At 50.2% G+C, this 19083-nt stretch overlaps 3 protein-coding genes across 6 annotated transcripts; 1 reads left to right on the top strand and 2 right to left on the bottom strand.

Moving 5' to 3' along the window:
• The first annotated feature begins 243 nt into the window (after positions 1–243).
• LOC112876548 (probable E3 ubiquitin-protein ligase ATL44) lies at positions 244–11339 on the top strand. 3 transcript variants are annotated; one of them, XM_025940677.1, is made up of 3 exons: positions 244–2187; positions 3207–3362; positions 3481–3620. In XM_025940677.1, exon 1 carries the CDS (start codon positions 1479–1481, stop codon positions 2133–2135), a length of 657 nt encoding a protein of 218 aa, XP_025796462.1. In that variant the 5' UTR covers positions 244–1478; the 3' UTR covers positions 2136–2187; positions 3207–3362; positions 3481–3620. The 3 variants fall into 3 exon arrangements, with proteins under 3 accessions (XP_025796462.1, XP_025796464.1, XP_025796461.1); XM_025940679.1 differs by lacking the exons at positions 3207–3362; positions 3481–3620 and adding an exon at positions 11273–11339; XM_025940676.1 differs by lacking the exons at positions 3207–3362; positions 3481–3620 and adding an exon at positions 2293–2486.
• On the bottom strand, positions 3377–17217 carry LOC112876547 (myosin-3-like). 2 transcript variants are annotated; one of them, XM_025940674.1, is made up of 11 exons: positions 16913–17217; positions 15736–15933; positions 15507–15629; positions 14629–14666; positions 14335–14455; positions 14196–14254; positions 11519–14111; positions 11190–11332; positions 10008–10280; positions 9814–9910; positions 3377–3784 (listed from the first exon to the last, which is right to left on the bottom strand). In XM_025940674.1, exons 1-9 carry the CDS (start codon positions 16994–16996, stop codon positions 10079–10081), a joined length of 3561 nt encoding a protein of 1186 aa, XP_025796459.1. In that variant the 5' UTR covers positions 16997–17217; the 3' UTR covers positions 3377–3784; positions 9814–9910; positions 10008–10078. The 2 variants fall into 2 exon arrangements, with proteins under 2 accessions (XP_025796459.1, XP_025796460.1); XM_025940675.1 differs by lacking the exons at positions 15736–15933; positions 16913–17217 and having other exon boundaries at positions 14601–14666; positions 15507–15682.
• LOC112873175 (uncharacterized mitochondrial protein AtMg00810-like) lies at positions 4259–5356 on the bottom strand. The gene has a single exon (XM_025936196.1). It carries the CDS (start codon positions 5354–5356, stop codon positions 4259–4261), a length of 1098 nt encoding a protein of 365 aa, XP_025791981.1.
• Positions 17218–19083: the final 1866 nt, after the last annotated feature.

The raw sequence follows: 19083 nt of genomic DNA, 5'->3' as shown, positions 1-19083 counted from the left end.
TTAATTAGGTGTTGTTTGGTTCGTTAGGATTAAATTTTAGTCCCATCACATCGGATGTTTAAATACCAATTATAAATAATTAAATATAGTCTAATTACAAAACCAATTGCATAAATGGAGGCTAATTCACGAATGAATCCATTAAATCTAATTAGTCCATGATATGACCATGTTGTGCTACAGTAAACATGTGCTAATGATGGATTAATTAGGCTTAATAGATTTATCTCATGAATTAGCACCAGCTTATGCAATTAGTTTTATAGTGAGCTCACGTTTAATTCATTTATTTGGCATTCAAACATCTGATGTGACTCGGACTAAAAATTAATCCTTAGATCTAAACACGCCCTTAGCCAGCGCTGCCAGAGCGCCAGCGCCACACTAGAAAAAGTTCCCTTTTTCCCTTATATTTTTCATGGTTCACGCAGCTGAGACGAGAGAATGAATCACCATGGGACAATTGCAATGACGAGGACAAGAGGCTCACGAACCTGTACCGCATCTGTGGTGCTGCAAACATGTTCTTTGTTGTGAAGGCCGTGGAAGGCTGCTGGGAGAGCATCTTAGCATCCAAAAACTGTTGTAGGAGTACCCAGCATGCGACGTTCCTATCTCCACTGGACGTATAGTATAACTAACGATATGGCGGCGATGGAGACATAGCAATTGGTCACGTAGACTTAATTCAGGCATCACCTTATAAACCTAGTGGAATCCGCTCGCCACGGCACCAAAACGGGCTGTGCGTGCGGCCGTGTAACGTCACTACTCGCTTGTCCCGGTCGTGAGACGGCGTGGTCGATAGACGTAGAAGCTGACAATTTCCTCGCGTGGGCCAGGCCGGGCCAAGACGCGCCGCTGTCTGACTCCGTTGCCCGTCCCCCCCACCGCGACAGCGACTGAATCCGAAGGTTACGTCGCCGGATAACCACGGCTGTGTCACGACTCCTTGTGGCGCGCTGCAAAGCCGTACACTAGATTAGTTGTGGGATTGTAAAAAACAAGCGGCACTGAGACTACCACTAGAGCCGGAGGTATACCACCGCAAGCATGATCAAGCAAAGCCCGAAGAAAGCCATCTTTTTTTAAGGGGGAAATAATTCTCCAGCCTTTTCTACATCCAAACTCGAGAAAGTCATGCTCATGCATCCGCTACCACATCCGTTTAATAACGCCTTTCTAGCATCGTTAACCACTTCGAAAGCGTGTCACTTGCGAGCCCAAAAGTACGTCGCCACTGGTTCAATATATTTGTTTCCTTTACATGCAATAAAAAAAACATCCAGTACAACGACTTGCCTTGGTTGCACACCAGCACAGCTACAGCATGAGCCAGCATTCAGCTGCACAAGCAAACATGCCACGCATGAACCGGGCAGAACTCTCCCTATCCCCCGACACCTGCCACGCCCACGAGCCCACAATACAGAGCAGCCCTGTCTGCCCGCCGCGACGCGCCTCGCGCACGCAGTGGCATGGCCGCGCCGCGCGGGAGCAGGCGCCTAGCCGCGGGCGACGGGCCCCGGGCCACGCCGGCGGTCGGCCCGGCGTCCGGCGGCCGGGCGCAGTTCAACCTCTCCTCGGGGGCCGCCACGGCCGTGGTGTTCGCCTCCATCGTGCTCTGCTTCATCCTGCTCTGCACCTACTGCCGCTGCGCCCGGCAGCGGGCCATCGCGGGTGCGCGCCGCCGCGTCATGCGCGACCTCGTCCCTGGCGCCGCGCTCTTCCTCCGCCCGGCCGCCGCCGCGCTGCCGCCCGTGGTGCCCTACGCGGGGGCCGCCCGGAAGGGCCTCCCCGAGGACTGCCCCATCTGCCTCGAGCCCTTCGGCGACGACGACGGCGTCCGGGTCGTCCCCGTGTGCGGCCACCTCTACCACGCGCCCTGCATCGACCGCTGGCTCGACATGCGCAACTCCTGCCCCGTCTGCCGCTGCGCCGTCGCCAGCCTCTACGACGCCGACCGCGCCAGGGACGCCGCCGCGGTGGCCGTTGGCCGCGACGGTGCCTACGGCGGCGACGACGACCAAGAGGCCGTCCTGGAGCGCGTCGTCGCGATGATCGAGGCCATAAGAGACGAACAGAGAGGAGAGGAGGCGGCGGCGCGCGCTGCCGGCGGAGACGGAGGGTCATGACATGATGATGACGCGTCTTCCATTGCGGCGCAGGTGCAGCTAACTTGGCCGGGTAAATTTGTTTGTAGTTTCGGTGTGGCAGCATATAGGGCTAGCTGATGTGATCACTCACCATTTTCTGACAGCAAAATTTTTCTTGAATTGTGTATAATCAAAGTTCTGGCATGGGATGAATGGTTCTTTTTTACTGGTTTCATTTCAAGAAATGGTGGTCACCACTTTAAATGCTCCGAAATTAGTGTTGCTGCGTACCTACTTTGGCAGTTCATTCCACCAAGGCAAGGTTCACAAGAGGCAATATTTAGATGCAAGCATCATCTGGAAACAAATATATGACCCTTTGGTATCTCACCACTCACCTTCTACTAATCGTGTAGTGGTTGATCATATTGTTGGGTTGGGAATATAGCCAACAACCGCTTTAGTTGGAGAAATCATAAGCCCAGCGAAGCTTTATTCCCAGGTGTATCGAATCATACAAATTTGCCTGCGTAATCTTAATATTCTGCCGTCGGACACCCGTCCGGAAATTGAGAAAGAGGCCTCCTCCTTGGTGGCAAAAGAGAGCTGGAGAATCATCGGCGACCCTCACCTGCCGGCCTTCCATGTTAGGTGGTGTCTTGTGCTGCATTTTTTTTGTTTGACAAAAAAAAGAGATTTATTTCAAAAAAAGAGAGACAGTTATAGGATGTGCCAATTTCACATTGGCAAAAAAAAAGCCAATTATTAGACGTGCCGATTTGTCACTTGCGCGGGTGCAAGCTGACAGACTGTGATAGGTGTGAGTGATAGAGTATCTTGTTTTTCTTATTATTTTCTTTTTATTTTTTCGTAAGCCTTGCAGACAAGCACAAGCGCTGAAGCATGCTAGGTTCAGTTTTCTGAATCTGTCTCGGTCGGGCAATAGTTTGCACCTTTCTATGAGCCATGAATTCACGATTATTGGTACTTGACATTGTCAACGTCTTTTAATCGATATAAGATTTTAGGGATTATATACGGATCGTTGAATGTAGCATTCATGTTCAATGCTTATACGAGTGTAATGACAAAAGGCCTGCATCCGTCCAGGCTGGGCATCAGACTGAATGCAACAGCACCCTTCCGTCTGCGGCTCAGTCTCGCACATAGGTGGTGATGGTTGAATCATCGAACAAGAAGCTACCACACCAAAGAGTTCTGCTCAGGTCATGCTGCAGCCCACAAAGGAACTTGAACTCTGGGCAGGTGAAGGGATTACATAAGCAAAGACAAATCATATGTATACGTCAACGAACAGTCCCAAACAAGTTCTTTGAAGAGTGAGATGAACTAGTATTTACCATCTAACTAATCCCTTTTCCAGGCACAGTTCACAGGACAGGAGGAACTACATCTACAACAGCTATGTTGCCTGGTGTCTAGAAGGCAGGGTGATCTCTGTGTGGTCAAATGAACTTGAGTTGTCACTAACCCGCATAGTCACATAGTACTGAAAGTTTAAAACATGACCGCTGTCGATGTGTATCAGGGCATCCCAGGTTCTGCGAATTGTTGTACGATTTGTGTCTCGGACTGGAGAGCCCGTGACCTTGGTGCACTTGCTCAGTTCTCCCGATGGCAGCCCCGAGGATCTGGACACCTCTGCCATTTTTTTGACAACATGCTTCCTGACAATTAGGCAAACAACTCGTTACATGTACAGTAGAAGGATTGATACTATACAGTTGAAACAGAAGAATTTGAAATGTTCCTTGAGCATAAACAGGTTTTCTTTTTTGCCAAAAAAAGAATTGAATTGTGCTGATAGCTGGTGTTCATCAAGTAAAGCAGAAGAATTAGCCTGGGTCTCCGAAATGGGGGTTCTGTGTTTTGGAAATAGAATCTCATTATCTCATGAACTTTGAAACCAATCAATAGAAAACCAATCAATAAAAAATGAAGAAGATTATTTTTCCATACCAAAACCCTAAACTGGGTAGAGAGGTTATATGTACATGGGCCTCTATGGGCCCTATACCCATGGGCTCAATATACTCCAACACCCCCCCGCAGTCTGAACAACAGGCGCAGCGGTGTTCAAGACTGGACAAGAAGAGAGTACAAAGGGCAAATACCCCCCCGCAGCCACAACTAGCCACCGGCTAAGTTGAGGCTGGACGAAACTCCGAGAAGGTCGAGGAGGGCAGCCCCTTGGTGAAGATGTCAGCAAATTGGGAGGTAGTCGGGACATGGAGGACCCGAACATCGCCGATTGCGACTCTGTCGCGCACGAAGTGTAGGTCGATCTCCACGTGCTTTGTCCGCTGATGCTGGACGGGGTTGGTGGAGAGATACACGGCGCTGACGTTGTCGCAGTAGACGAGCGTGCTCTTGGCGAGCGGGCTGTGGAGCTCTGCCAAGAGCTGTCGTAGCCAGGACGCCTCCGCTACGCCGTTAGCGACAGCCCGGTACTCCGCCTCGACACTGGAGCGAGAGACAACCGGCTGCCGCTTGGACGACCAGGAGACCAGGTTGCCGCCCAGGAAGACGGCGTAGCCGGAAGTGGAGCGACGAGTGTCCGGGCAGCCAGCCCAGTCAGCGTCGGTGTAGACCACCAGCTCAACAGAGGACGAGCGGTGAAGTACCAGGCCGAGGTCCACAGTGCCACGGACGCAGCGGAGGAGACGCTTCAGCGCAGCAAGGTGCGACTCCTGGGGATCATGCATATGGAGACAGACCTGCTGGACAGCGTAGGTGAGGTCCGGCCTGGTGAAGGTGAGGTACTGCAAAGCACCAGCCAGACTTCGGTAGGCAGTAGGATCAGCCACCGGATCATCTAGATCAGCGGATAGCTTCGCCTGAGTGTCGACAGGAGTGGAGCAGGGCTTGCAATCAGTCATCCCAGCCCGCTCCAGGATATCGAGTGCGTACTGCCACTGGTGCATGAGAATACCAGACGGGCGAGGCTCAACAGTGATGCCCAAGAAGTGGTGGAGCTGACCGAGATCCTTCATAGCAAACTCCTGCTGCAGAGAGGAGATGACACTCTGAAGCAACTGCTGACTAGGGGCTGTGAGCACAATGTCATCAACGTAGAGCAGCAGATAGGACGTCTCATCCCCACGGCGGTAGACGAAGAGAGACGTGTTAGACTTGGCCTCGGTGAACCCCAATGTCAGCAAGAACGTGGCGAACCGAGAGTACCAAGCCCGAGGAGCCTGCTTCAGCCCATAGAGAGACTTGTTGAGCCGGCAAACCATATCCGGACGTCTCGAATCCACAAATCCCGCTGGTTGAGAGCAGTAGACAGTCTCTAACAGAGTGCCGTGAAGAAACGCATTCTTCACGTCCAGTTGGTGCACAGGCCAAGAGCGCGAGAGCGCAAGCGAGAGGACTGTGCGCACCGTAGCAGGCTTCACGACTGGGCTGAAGGTCTCATCATAGTCCACACAGGCCGCTGAGTGAACCCCCGGAGAACCCAGCGAGCCTTGTAGCGCTCCAGTGTGCCATCAGCCCGACGCTTATGCGTCCAGATCCACTTGCGAGTCACCACATTGCAACCAGACGGACGCGGCACGAGGTCCCACGTCTGGTTGGCAAGAAGAGCCGCGTACTCCTCTTCCATCGCGCGACGCCAGTGAGGATCCGCCAAGGCGTCGCGGACAGAGGAGGGTACCAGAGAGACCCGCGGCTCTCCCTCGGCGGCGGAGAGAGTCGCGGCCTGAGACGCCATCCGCCGAGTCACCATGGGATGGATATGCCGAGGATCCCGATGGATGACAGGCGGGTGGTATACCTCCGGCTCGGCTCGAGAGGGAGCCGGAGGAGGCGGCGGCGGCGGCGGCGGCTCCGGCGGCGGCATCGGAGCCGCCGGAGCAGGAGGCGGCGCCAGTGTCGGCGCTGAACGACGCCGGTACACCTGCACCGGCTCAGCGTACCGCTGTGGTGCCGGGGTCGGCGCCGAGCGACGCCGGTACACCTGCAGCGGCTGGGCGTACCGCGCAGGTGCACGTGAAGGCATCGGGGCCGCGCGTGGCGCAGCGGGAGACACCGGGTCCGCGCGCGGCACGACCGGAGGTCCGGGGACCGGCGTGGTGTGACCGCGGGCACCGGGGCCGCGCTCGGCGCAGCAGGGATCACCGGAAACGGTGCCGGCGTGCCGGGGAAACCTAAAGGAAAAGGACAGACAGGTAACGGTGGCTGAACCACCGGGTCAGTCGGAAACAGAGTCTCCAGCTCGGGGTCGGGAGAAGGTGTAGAAGAGGTAGAGTAGGGGAAATCCGACTCGTCAAAGACGACGTGTCGGGAGATCAAAACGCGGCGAGAGGTGTGGTCAAGGCATCGGTACCCCTTGTGGTCAGGGGAGTACCCGAGGAACACACAACGAGTCGAGCGGGGCGCCAGCTTGTGAGAAGCGGTGGCGGAGGTGTTAGGGTAACACGCGCACCCGAAGACCCGAAGGTGGTCGTAGCGAGGAGGGGTACCGAAGAGAGCGTGGTGTGGAGTGGGAGCAGGAGAAGCAGTGGACGGGAGACGGTTGAGCAGGTAGGTGGCGGTGTGGAGGCTCTCAGCCCAGAAGCGCGGGGGTAGAGAGGCCTGGATCAGAAGGGTGCGCACGACGTCGTTCGTCGTGCGAATCATCCGCTCAGCCTTGCCGTTCTGAGGAGAGGTATCCGGACAAGACATACGCAGCTGAACAACCCGAGACAGGAAGAAGGACCGGGAGGTGGAGTTATCGAACTCCCGCCCGTTGTCACACTGGACGGCCTTAACTGTGAGGCCGAACTGAGTGGACACCTAGGCAAAGAAGTGGATGAGGGTGGGGAAGGTCTCAGACTTGGCGCGCAGAGGAAAAGTCCAAGAGTAATGAGAAAAATCATCAACAATGACCAGATAATATGTATAACCAGACATGCTGAGTACAGGAGATGTCCACAGGTCACAGTGAATCAGATCAAAAACATGCGCAGCATGCGAAGAAGAAGAAGAAAATGGAAGTCTAACATGACGACCTAACTGGCACGCATGACAGAGGTGCTCAGCAGGAGCCTTAGTACAAGGAGCATCGGTACTACGGCTGAGCTGAGCCAAAACGTCGCGGCCGGGGTGACCAAGCCGGCGGTGCCAGGTGGTGGAAGAAGGTGTCACGGCAAAAGCAGCAGACAAAGAAGCCGAAGGCGAGGCAGCGGAAGCAGGAAGCCGAAGGGTGTAAAGGGGCCCCGAGCTGTCACATCGGAGAAGTGGACACCGGGAAGCCGAATCCTTCACAGTAAGACCAGAGGAGTCAAATTCGATAGAACAGGAGTTGTCAGCAGTAAACTGGCGAATGGAAAGAAGGTTGTGAACCATTCGAGGAGCAACAAGAATATTAGGAAGACGAGGGGCAGAACCCACGGCGGTGACAGGAAGGCAAGACACATCACCAACTATGATAGAAGAAGGACAAGAGGGGTGTGGGGGTCGGACAGAAGAGAGGATACCGGCATCAGGAGTGGTGTGGAACGAGGCACCCGAGTCGGCGATCCACTCGGTGCTGGCCGGCGGTGTCAGTCCCATGGCGCTAAAGGACTGCGCCAGAGCGGCCTGGTTCCACCCCCAGGCCAGGTCAGCTGCTGGCTAGGCTGAGCGAGCGGGGTCCAGGACGGCGCGAAGAGTGGAGCAGCACCCGTGAACATGGCCGCCGGCTGGAGTTGAGGACGAAGCCCCCCTGCCGGACCCTGGAACGGCCACATCGAGATGCGCCCTGCCATGGGTTGCTGAAGGATGGCCAGGGCATACCTCCAGGGGCAGGGGCAGGAGCGGGAGTCGGGGTCGGCGCGCCCCGACGGCCCCCACCGGTACCAGTACCCCCAGGAGCAGGGCCACCAGTGCCACCACCACCACCCCGGCCCCGGCCACGCCCCCCCCCCCTCCCCCCGCCTCCGGTCTGCCCGGCGGGAGCAGCACCAAGGAGGGAGGTGGCAGGAGCAGCGGAGGAGGCCGGTGGAGTAGCAACGAGCGCGGCGGGGTTGGGCGAGGAGGATCCGGGCGCGAGACCCCTAGTGATCTCCTCAAGGGCGAGGTCGTCCCGGACCTGCAGGAAGGTGGGAAAGGGCCTCTGGCGGGCGATCCAGCACTTCAGGTGGTCGTAGGTGCTGCTCAGGCCCCGTAGGACATTGAGCACCAAGACCCGATCGGACACCGTATCCCCGAGGTCGTGAAGAGCATCAGCCATGCTCTTCATCCGCCGGCAGTACTCACCGACGGAGAGGTCCCCCTGGACGAAGGTGCGGAAAGTGGCGTCGAGCAGGAGGGCGTGGTACTCGGCGTTGCCGAGGAACTGCCCCTCGAGCGCCACCCAAGCCTGCTGCACAGCACCGCCGTGGGTCCTGACGAGGTCCTGAAGATCTAGGGAGATGGTCTCGAAGATCCAGGACATGGCGACGCTGTCGAGACGCAGCCACGCCACGTCCCGCGCCTCGATCGGCGAGTCGACGAGGACGTGGTCGTCGAGGGCGTAGCGGCGGAGGGTGAGGAGGACCTGGTCCCGCCAGCGGCTGTAGGAGGAGGACGCGGGGTCGAGGAGGACGAAGACCAGGGCCTAATGTTCTGGACGCCGGCTGCCTAGAGGTGGAGCTGGGCGACCATGGGGTCGGTCGGGTCGTACCGGGCTCCAGTTCCAGCGGGCGGGGCCTGGAAGGAGGAGGAGGTGCCGTGCTCAGGGTCGACGGGCTGCCGGAGGAGATGCGGAGGAAGCACTCCGCCTCGGCGACCCGGAGAGCGAGGGCGTCGGCCGTGGCGCGCTCGCGTTCCCAGGCGAGGGCAGCCACACGGACCCGCTCCTGGGCCGCTGAAGCCTCCGACTTGGCGGCGAGGAGGGCCGCGGCGAAAGCGGCGTCGGCCTGCTGTCCACGGAAGGCGGCGGCGGAGAGCGGCGCATCCTCGGGCACCATCCCGAGGCCAGACCGTGCGACACCGGGCGCAGCATCGACGACGCCCGGCTGCGTGCCCGCAGCGACAGCGGCGCGGTGGGCCACAGCGGCGGCGGTGGGATCGGCGCCTGCGGCCGGCAGCAGCTGCACTACGGCCTGCAGGGCGGCCGAATCGGCGCCCGCGGCCTGCAGCAGCTGCGCCGCGGCCCGCAGGACGGCCGGATCGACGGCGGCGCGCGGCTGGGGTCCCGCAGCCCCGGCGCCCGCGCCAGCAGCGGCGGCGGCAGCGGCGGCGTCGAGCTGCAGGGGGCCCAGGGCGGCAGGAGGCAGCTGCCGCGGCCCCTGCGGCGCCTGGAGCAGGGGGGCCGCGGCGCCCGCGGCGGCGTCCGGCGGCGGCCCCTACGGCGCCTGGAGCAGAGGTGCCACGGCGGCGCTCGCGGCCGGCGCCTCCTCGAGGACCAGCGCGGCGGCGGGAAAACCGGGCGGCGGCGGCCCGGCGGCGGCGGCCAGGCGCCCAGATCGGCGCGAGCGGGAGCAGAGGAGGGAGAGGAAGAGGAGAGGGGAGGGAAGGAGGAGAGGGGAGGAGGAAGAGGGGCCGGCGGCCGGCCATGGTGGCCGGCGGCGGCGGGCAGGAGAGAGAGGCCTAGGCTGATACCATGAAGAAGATTATTTTTCCATACCAAAACCCTAAACTGGGTAGAGAGGTTATATGTACATGGGCCTCTATGGGCCCTATACCCATGGGCTCAATATACTCCAACAAAAAAAATAATTGAAATGGTGACCGTTCCATCAGTATGCCTTACCAGGATATGTCTTTTTTCTTCCTTTTGCGAGCGGTGTGTTTTCTTCTTGATATGAATGACAGAGCTCCTATCCTTGGTCCCCAAAACAAAAGGCTTCCTTCAGTTCAACCAAGTAAGAAACAAGATGGTGTCATTTTCGTCAGGTAATCAAATGCAATCGGTATTCAAAGCATGAGAATACATGGAGCAGGTACCATCACTGTGCTGTGTTCTGTAGGCCTAACAACTATGGCACCCAGTAGGTTTTGAGCTCTGTCACTAATTGCTAGAACCACCGTCCCTTCTTTGCGTTTACGTTTTTAAGCTCCATCACTAATTCCTCCCGCTGAGCCTCTACTTCCGCATACTGCATGCTCACGTTGAGCAACCGATCCTGCATGTCTTTTAGTTCTGACTCCAATTGTGCTATTTTGTCATCATTTTTCTCTTCGCCATCCCTGCTCTCAGATTGCCCCTCTGGCATGGGACTGTACAGGGTAAAAAAGAATAATATGATCCACCGGAAGGTAGCTGCAATCAGTTCAGGAAAACATTTTTGCATATTTTGTTAAAAGGAGAAACATTTTTCATGATGCGAGCATTATGTTGAATTATTCAGGGACGGTAATACATGCTTAACAGGGAATTGTGGACAGTCAAGTGAAGCAATAGTCCACAGAATTATGTAAAAGAGACTTGGGGCGATTTTATACTGTTTTCTGCAAACCACACGGGGACTGTAAAATAGAAGAATTCGCATATCTAATTGGGTACATATTTCAAATGAGAGTTGGTCAAAGTGATTTCTTAGTGGTTAGGTTGTCTGTTTCTTGAAGTTTCTCTTTCATGTCTGAATTGTCTAAAATGGTCTCAGGCAAGCAGCCAAGGTATTTTTCTCTTAGCCAGACTATGTGCCATGTCCAACTCACCCTTGATGCAAATATACACCTCTCTCGTGTGTTCTAGTAAATAAAAGTATGGGTTCACATATTAAATATCTGTTTCTGAAGAATGGTTCTCTTACTTTTGGTAGTTGGTCAATCCAGTTTGGCAATACTGATTAATTGCTCTAGCAAAAACAATTATTTGGATTTCTAATAGTAATTGTTGATAGACTATAGTCCTATACCAATTTAAAGAACAACAACAAAAAACAAAATATTTCGTCCAGACTCTACAACAGTCTTTACTCTCTTGTTAGTAATTAGTAAGGCAATGAATATTTCAGGTTAATAATGCTTAACAGGATAACCCACATGCTTTTTTGTTCATAGAATGTATGAGCTAAACCAAGACTTCGATATGCATACATAGAAAATTAAATCTTAGGTGGTAGTGTATATTTCTAGTATGAAGTTGGTAAAGAGACTAGGTATGTATGTGTTGAATTGCATTACCTTTTCAGCTGTGCCCTATACATGCTATTTTCCGCCAGAGCCTCGGCAAGTCTACTTTCCAGTGATTTGATCTTTGTTTGCAGGTCTGGTTCCTCATTAACTGGAGAACAACCTCCGTTGTCAGTAGCTAGATCATTGTTCCCCTAAAAAAAGTAAGGAAATGGCCGAGAAAAAGTAGTCAAGTTTGTTTTCACTTTTCACATTTAAATCTAATTGAGCATAACACAAGTTCCATATGTTTCACAAGAGATGCACAAAAAAGCTCTCTATGGAACAAAGTACCTGAAAGCATAAGAACCACTGTTGAATAAGAAATCTAAAAGATTCACCTGTTTTGTGCTTCTCTCATGCTTTGCTTGCATGGATGTTTTACTTTGTTTTTCTTCATCAATATTGTTGGAAGTATCCTGCATGTGTGAGACTTTGTCTGTTAACACGGCCTTTTGTACCTTTAGTTCATCACATTCTTCAGACAACAACCGAAGTAGCTCTTCAAGTTTTCCCTTTTCAAACTTAGCCTCATCAAGGGTACTTTGCAGTTTCAAAAGTTCATCTTGCAGGCCTGCTATTTTCTGGACTTGATTTTTTAGTCCAGAATTTTCTTCCATTATTTGTTGTTTCTCAAAATTGCTAGTTTTAAACTTCAGTTCTAGTTCATTTGAAGTTGTTCTTAATTTTTCTTCATTAGATTTAGTAGCTTCCATCAACCTTCTCATATCCTCAGCATCTGTTTTCAGCGTTTCTTCATTCTGTTTCGATGCATTGAGTGAATCAACAAGGGATTTAATCTTGCTTTTAGACTCCTTACGTATATCTTCCAACTGACACTCGTAATGTCTCAATTGTTCACTGACATCATTAAGATTAGCCTCAAGTTTTGTCTTGTCTGCTCGAAGGATGGAGGCCTCACGAATAGTATCCAAAGTGGAACTTTCTCGCTCCTCATGTGTTGAAGACAACTGTGCAGTAAGGCTCAAGACCTCCCTCTCAAGATTCTCTACCTCGATTATTTTTTCTTTCTCGATCTTATTTAAAAGGAAATGAGCACGACTTATCCTTTCTTCCTGCTCCTTGTGCTCCTGAAATACATTCTCCAGTTCCAAGAGAAAAGATTGCTCTTTTGAAGATATATCTTTCTGAATTGAAGAAAGTTTTGCCTCTAGGAACTCCACAGTTTTGCAAAATTCTGTTGTCTTTCTTTTAGAGTGCTCCAGTTCCTGCTCTAGTTGTGTAGCAGAGCTATGCAATTCCAACTTTTGCTTCTTTAGATCATCCGTCAATGCTTGAAGAGAACTGCACTCCTCAACAAGATTATCAACTTTAGCCTGTAGTTTAGCATTTGATCTTCTTAGAGCCTCTGAATCCTCATGGACTTCTGAAAATCTTTTCTGAAACTCTAGTTGTTTTTGCTTTAGCTCCACCTTTTGAGCTTCCAACTCTGCTTGCTGCCATTCTACTTTATCCTTGAGATCTATTATAAGTGTTCTAGAATCATCCATTTGCACTATACATGATTCATACTCACTTGTCAGATTATTCAACTCAGCCTCCACTCCAGAAATGGACTCCAATAATTCAAACTTTTCATCTTCCAGCCTCGATATATGCAATTCTAGTTCTATTTTGCAGCTTTCAAGCTCATGTATCTTCCGTTCAAGAACATTATGTATGAAGGTTTCCATTTCTAGTTTAGAATGATGCAAGCCTTCGATCTCTTTTTCTTTGAGCTGAATTGTATCCTTTAGCAAATTCAACTCAGATTCAGTATCTCCAAGTTCTTCACTTCCTGATCGGTGACCGCTTGCAACATCGATTTCCCTTCCCTCTAGTTCCATAACACGTGAATTGCTAAGGTTATCTCTTAGTTCAGATAATTCAAGAGTTCTCTCTTTTATCTCCTCTTGGCTTTTTTGGAACTTCTCTTCTAGTTCTCGGTACTCCGATTGAAATTTCAGTATCCTCATATCAAGGTCAGCACATTTTCTTTCTAGGTATTTTACTCTAGATTTTGATGTCCCAGAAAGATCCTCTGCATTTAACATTTCCTGAATATCAGAAATGCAGGAATCCTGTCCTTCCACCCCAGTTACTTCTTTCAACTTGTGTATAAGATCCAGGTTTTCCTCTGTTAATTCAGAACAATCATTCTCAAGTTCTTCCATTTTTATCTTCAGAAATTCATTCTCTTTTTCCAGTTCAAGATATATAGCATCAGTACCAGCACCACTTACATTTTCTACATTGAGTACACGATCCAATTTCTCCTTCAATGCTACAATCTCATTTTCTTTAAGCGACAACTTCCTTGCCCACTCTGCATCTTCTTGAACTGATAATGCATGTACGGGAATCTCATGATCAACTGTATTGCTCATTTGAGAAATAGTGGAGATTTCTGCTCTCTGTGCTTCTACTGTTTCTTCCAGTTCTTGAAGAATAGAAACAAGCTCTATATTTGCATCTTGAGTCTTCTTCAGTTGTATTGTCAAGTTTTCATTTGATTCCCGCAGAAACTGTACTTCATCTTTTAGTTCATGCTCGAAGTCTATCACATCACCAGACTTGGTAGTTCCTGCAACAGTTTGTTGTGCTGTAGGCACTTCAAGAGACGATTTTAATTCTTCAATTTCCTTTCTTAATGACTCCTGTTCTGCTTGTGAAACAGAAAGTTCCAGGAGTAGCTCAGACTGTGTCACAGATTTTTCATCACATTCCTTCTGCAATGTCTCTAGGTCATTTTTCAATTGGCGAGAATGGGTCTCCCACATTTGTGCCTCAGCAAGGAGTTCCTCAATTGTTTCTTCAGCAGTGTCAAGGAGAGCTTTGGATGAACCAGATGCCCTTAATGATAAATGAGCAACACCACTTAAGGATGGCTCAGCTATACTCTCTTGCAGCATGTTTTGACTTGGAGTTCGAGAACTGAAAGATAAATCATTAGATTTACAAACCAGGTCACCACGATCCGCACGAATATTGTAGATAAAAGAACTAGCAGTATCTTGCCTCCCTATATATAATCCCCCGTCGGAATCATCCCTAGGAGATGATGAGAAGCTTGCATCCTGAAATACATCCCGCAGTCTGTATTGGGTTTGCGCATAGTAATAATAATAAAAAAAAGTTTTGAGCAGGGGAATCATACCCTAATTCTAACTTCATCTTGATGAACACCATCTAAAGGATTTCTTGATGAAAAATGCGCATTCCTGGGAACCATGATATCAGAATCGTCTGTTTTGCTGTCCATAACATCATTGGTTGGACTGTGGCCACCGAAATGAGTAGTTCATTCAATAATTTCATACCACCGCATAGTAGAGAAAGGAAAAAAAATCAATCAGCAGCCAAGAAAAAATTGTTACAGTTAACACTATCAAGTAAATGATCATCTAAGACCTAAGATATAACCTGAGAAACAATAGGAATAACCAAGTACCTTGACTTAGACTTTGTGCCAAGACACTGAATCTTAAGCTGCACATAAGAAACATTTACATCATCATAAGTGAATATATAGGAAAATAACTTCATTCCTTTCAGTTGAGAGTTTCTCAAACTTGACAACCCAAGCTAGCTCCCTTTAGAAAGCCACTTAGACCCAACGCGCCCCAAGGAGACAAAGGTTATGTCACACAAATGGTATAGACTGCCCAGATACTACTTGGATCAAAACCTATGATATTTTTGACGGGATAAATTTTTTTGATGGGAAAAACCTATAATATTTAGCACTTTTGTTCACTAGATGGAAAATTGCAAACTTTTTGCAAATTATAAGACACACAAACATCTCAGAATCCAAAAGATTTAGTATAGCATTTATTGCTTACATTCTGCAATCTTCACAAAGACAAATAAAAGGGGCAGAAAGTTGATTTATGAGCTCATTTGCAATACTTAAATGTCAAATAAAAAGGAATACAGACTATATCTGGTATGCATAAAGTGCACACTTTTTTTAACACTAGGTTGTATTGTATGCACAGAGTGACAAATTATAAGCTATAGATATATCATTCGTAGCACCAGCGGGGTTTAGGGTTTAGGCACTGGACTAACAAATTCACCCATCAATGAACATCAATAACCAACTAATTTTGATGCCAGGTCACGAGAACAGAAAGTAACATAATTTTGATGCAGGTGAGCAGGTCAAGAGAACAGCAGAGTACTTCAACTTATTAGAATAGCAGGTAACTCCATGTTTCAAGTTGCAGCCTAACTACACAGACTAAAAGAGTGGTGAAATGAGTGAATCATATGTGGGCTTTCTCGAATTCTCTAGGAAAAGAAAACATAGCTATCAAAACTAACCTGTAAAACTGTTCCAGAATTGCATTTCTTCAACGGCAATGAGATTGCAATTGAGTCTACTGAACTAAGATAGTTAGTCAAGTTCAGGAAAACTTCCCCGAGAATACCAGATTTTGTTGATCCCTGTAATGGGAGATGTTTTGCAAGTAACACAGCAGTATATTATATAGACAGAAACCCAATAGATAACTGATAGAGAAACACACATTTACTAGCAACAGCAATGTACCATGGAAACAGTAATCCTGCACTGACAATCCTCAAATTCTTTTGATGCTTCATCTTGAGAAAACCATATTGATTCCAGTATGGAGTCGGGCCATTGACATATTCCATTTCGAGCAGCAGCTTTACTGGACCTGGCAATTGTTTTGCCTGTGTCCACTGAGATTATAGAAATTAACAGCCTGTCAGATACTACTGGCACCTGTTCAGAAAAAAAACTAGTTAGAAACAACATCAACAATGGTACCTGTTGAGCACCAACAAAAATCACATCAGTAAACTCGAGTACTTTAGGACATCACCCAATAGTCCAACACTACCAATATAATGAACTGAGATACAATTTTGCAGGGAACATAAGAACCATGCCTACTTCTGAGAAAAATGTTGTTTCATTGTCAATGTCATGGAACAAATGAAATTGCACATGTACTGTATGCTGCGATGTATGCTATGATGCGTGCCACCATGCCTACTTACGAGAAAAATGAGTACAACCACTGAGCAAAAAATGACAGAGCCCCTTCTACAACCAAAGTTTGAGAGGACCTTCAAATTACTGCTAATTTTTTGTTAGCAGTTTAGAGCTTCTCTTTCAAACTACTCAAAACCTCATGATCATTACAATTAGGAATGGAATGGAAGCACATTCCTCTCCCCTAGAATCCAGAAGAGAGGTTAGCTATCTCGAGCTAGTGAAGAGTGAACATTTAAACAGCCTCCTGATTCATAATCTGTTGTTCTGAATTTCCACGACTAGAGTGTCCTCTCTTACTGAATTGAACCACGCTCAACAAATCCAAGGAAACTTTTTCCCGCTGCAGGAAGCGCATATTCATTTCCTACTGCCGAGCAATGCATATTAAGTTTACATTCAATGCATTAACAATCAATTTTCTGATCCATCCCACGGCACCAATCGCCACACACAATTTTTTTAGTAAATTTGTTCCAAAAAATTATTGAAAACATGAACCGCGGTTTGACCGATTATCAATGACGAGGTTTTCCTAACCGAGAATCAGAATCGCTGAAACTCGCGTTGCGATCCCTGGCCCCACTAATCCCCAATGTGGCCGCTCTAGCGACCGGAACCACCGTATGCACGACCTCACACGAATGGCTGAAAAAAAAAACGCAATGTGCAATGAGGGGGGGAAGCCACAAAATCTCCGCGTCACCTGGACGGCGCGGAGGTTGGAGAACCTGAACTCCACCCGCTCGCCGAGACGGTCCGGGGAGCGACGCCGGTTCGCCCTCGACATCCCGCCCTCGCCGCCTCCGCCGGTCGAACGCGCGTGCTCGCGCCCTGATGGCCGCCCTCAATCCGGGCCCTGGTCACTGGACCCTCCTCCGCGGCGCGGCGCTGCAGCTGCATGGATCATTGCGAAATGCGGGGAAGAGAGGGACCGGGGTGGGGAACCGAGGCGGGGGATCGTCGGACGCGGTGAAGAGGTCGCACTTTTTTTAGCAAACGGGCCGGGAGCTTACCGCGGGGCCGGGGCGCCCTTCCCTCTTTCCCTTCTCGGGAAAATCTCATCCTCGTTTGCGATTTTTGGCCAGTTTTTGTGACCGTACTGCTGTTAGTCCTCCATCTGTTTCACTAATTCACTTTCACATAGTTCTATAATTTCATTTTTTTTATCAAAGTAATTGTAATTCTCATATTCCAAAGCATCAGTAATGCCATACCCTTCATCAATATAGCCACAACACCTAGTTATAGTGATATACTTGACGGGGGAATACTTAGTCTTTTAAATAGTCCTTAATTCTTGTGCTGAAAGTTAAAAATACAACTATACGAAGTGAAGGGAGTACTACGTTTCAAACTTGCAAGTTGCAACAGAGCCTTTTGTTTTGTTTGCTCCCGTCAACTAAAATGCAAGGGCCTTGTTAAGATACTCCATTTACCTCTTAGGAGGTAAGAGCTGGTCTTCTTTCTTTTTTTGATTACGTTCCTCGCGTATGTATAAAACTGAATCAATTCTTTTTCGAAATGGATAAAACTGAACACTTAATTTTTGAAAACTAATTAATTGAAATAAATAAATAACCTGCTATTCAGTTTACCATGCATGAGGCCATGCAGATAAAATCTGCCGGTTTACCATGCATGCCGGCGATGCAGGTGGAATCTGGCGTGAGCGCGCCTCCCCTTCCTCCTCCAAAATTGTTCAATCTAAGCGATGACAGGTGACAATAGCTATTTGTCCAGAGTTATGACTGGTTGCAATTTTGAAATGCTCCTAGGCTCATGTCCAGAGTTAATTAAGGGCATGCTTAATTAGTAGCGCTCCGGCAGCTCTGCTGCGCGCGAGAATCGGCGGAGCGCTACCGGAAGGCAATTTCGTCGTCCGATTCCCATCTGAGTCGAGCGGGGGTGATGTGTTCGATTCCACAGGAAGTTAGGAGCGGAAAAAAAACATGCTTCCCCCGGCGGATTCTCTCTCTCTCGCTTCTGCATGGCTCATCCCCTCCCACCCGCTCACCTACCGGCGCACGTCCCTGTCAGCACCCCTGCTGACGATGCCACTACTGACCAGCCAGCGACGACGGCTGTTGATGAGCCGAGACGGGGAGAACGAACTTGTATGAACTCGAATTCCTTAATCTGACCTCGTCCTCTCCACTATCCTCTCGGCTCCCTTCCAATCTGCTACCCGTCTTCCCCAATTACCTTCCCAGATCGCTATACCTAACAGTCCCCGCCCGGCCGCTGGCCGCACGTCCCCGCTCGTGTGCCGGCGCTCGTCCCAAACTGCCCGCCCGCCGGCCGCACGTCCTCACCTGCCAACATGCGCTCTTCCCCAACCGCTCACCGAAGGTCAACTCACGAGATTCGCGAGTGCCAGAGCTTGGGCGGAGGATGATTCGCAACCATGGAGATTGATCGGTGAACTTGTCGCAGCTGCTGGAGATTTGGCGGAGGTTGATTCGCGGTTGTCGAGATTGATTCGCGGACGCTGCTCATGCTGCAAAGCTGCTGGAGATCGATTCGCGCATCAGAGATCAATCCGTGGCCGGTGGAGGTCGATTCACGTTGCCAAAGTTTGATTTGCGGCGCTGAAGCTTGATTCGCGGCCGCTGACGCTCCGCCATGGATGAGCGCTCGGCGCTGTCGTTGCCTGGAGGGTGGAGCCTCCGTGGAGCGCCATCAAACGGTTTTTTTGGAGCAAGAGTGGCCGGGAGCAGGAGCAGCCGAGAGCGACGAGCGGAGCCGAGCAGAGCATGTTTGGATCGGTGCCAAATGCACCCTAACTAATTTGTTGTTCGAATGGGATTGGCAAAAAAAAACCGCCTCGAAGATAACGTACTCAATAGGCCATTGCTACGTACACAAATGCGAGCA

This window comes from Panicum hallii, chromosome 9 (assembly GCF_002211085.1).
Source record: "Panicum hallii strain FIL2 chromosome 9, PHallii_v3.1, whole genome shotgun sequence".
NCBI classification, from domain to species: domain Eukaryota; kingdom Viridiplantae; phylum Streptophyta; class Magnoliopsida; order Poales; family Poaceae; genus Panicum; species Panicum hallii.
The sequence above is the reverse complement of the archived record's forward strand: the minus strand, read 5'-3'. Positions and strand labels throughout refer to the sequence as shown.

Excerpts from the sequence above, each read along its gene's own strand:
- LOC112876547 (XM_025940674.1), bottom strand. The coding sequence starts at position 16,996 with ATGTCGAGGGCGAACCGGCGTCGCTCCCCGGACCGTCTCGGCGAGCGG. Across the intron at positions 14,667-15,506 it reads ATTCTGGAACAGTTTTACAG|CTTAAGATTCAGTGTCTTGG; the intron begins GTTAGTTTTGAT and ends TCTTATGTGCAG. Across the intron at positions 11,333-11,518 it reads ATGAGAGAAGCACAAAACAG|GGGAACAATGATCTAGCTAC; the intron begins GTGAATCTTTTA and ends TACTTTTTTTAG.
- LOC112876548 (XM_025940679.1), top strand. The coding sequence starts at position 1,479 with ATGGCCGCGCCGCGCGGGAGCAGGCGCCTAGCCGCGGGCGACGGGCCC.
- LOC112873175 (XM_025936196.1), bottom strand. The coding sequence starts at position 5,356 with ATGGTTTGCCGGCTCAACAAGTCTCTCTATGGGCTGAAGCAGGCTCCT.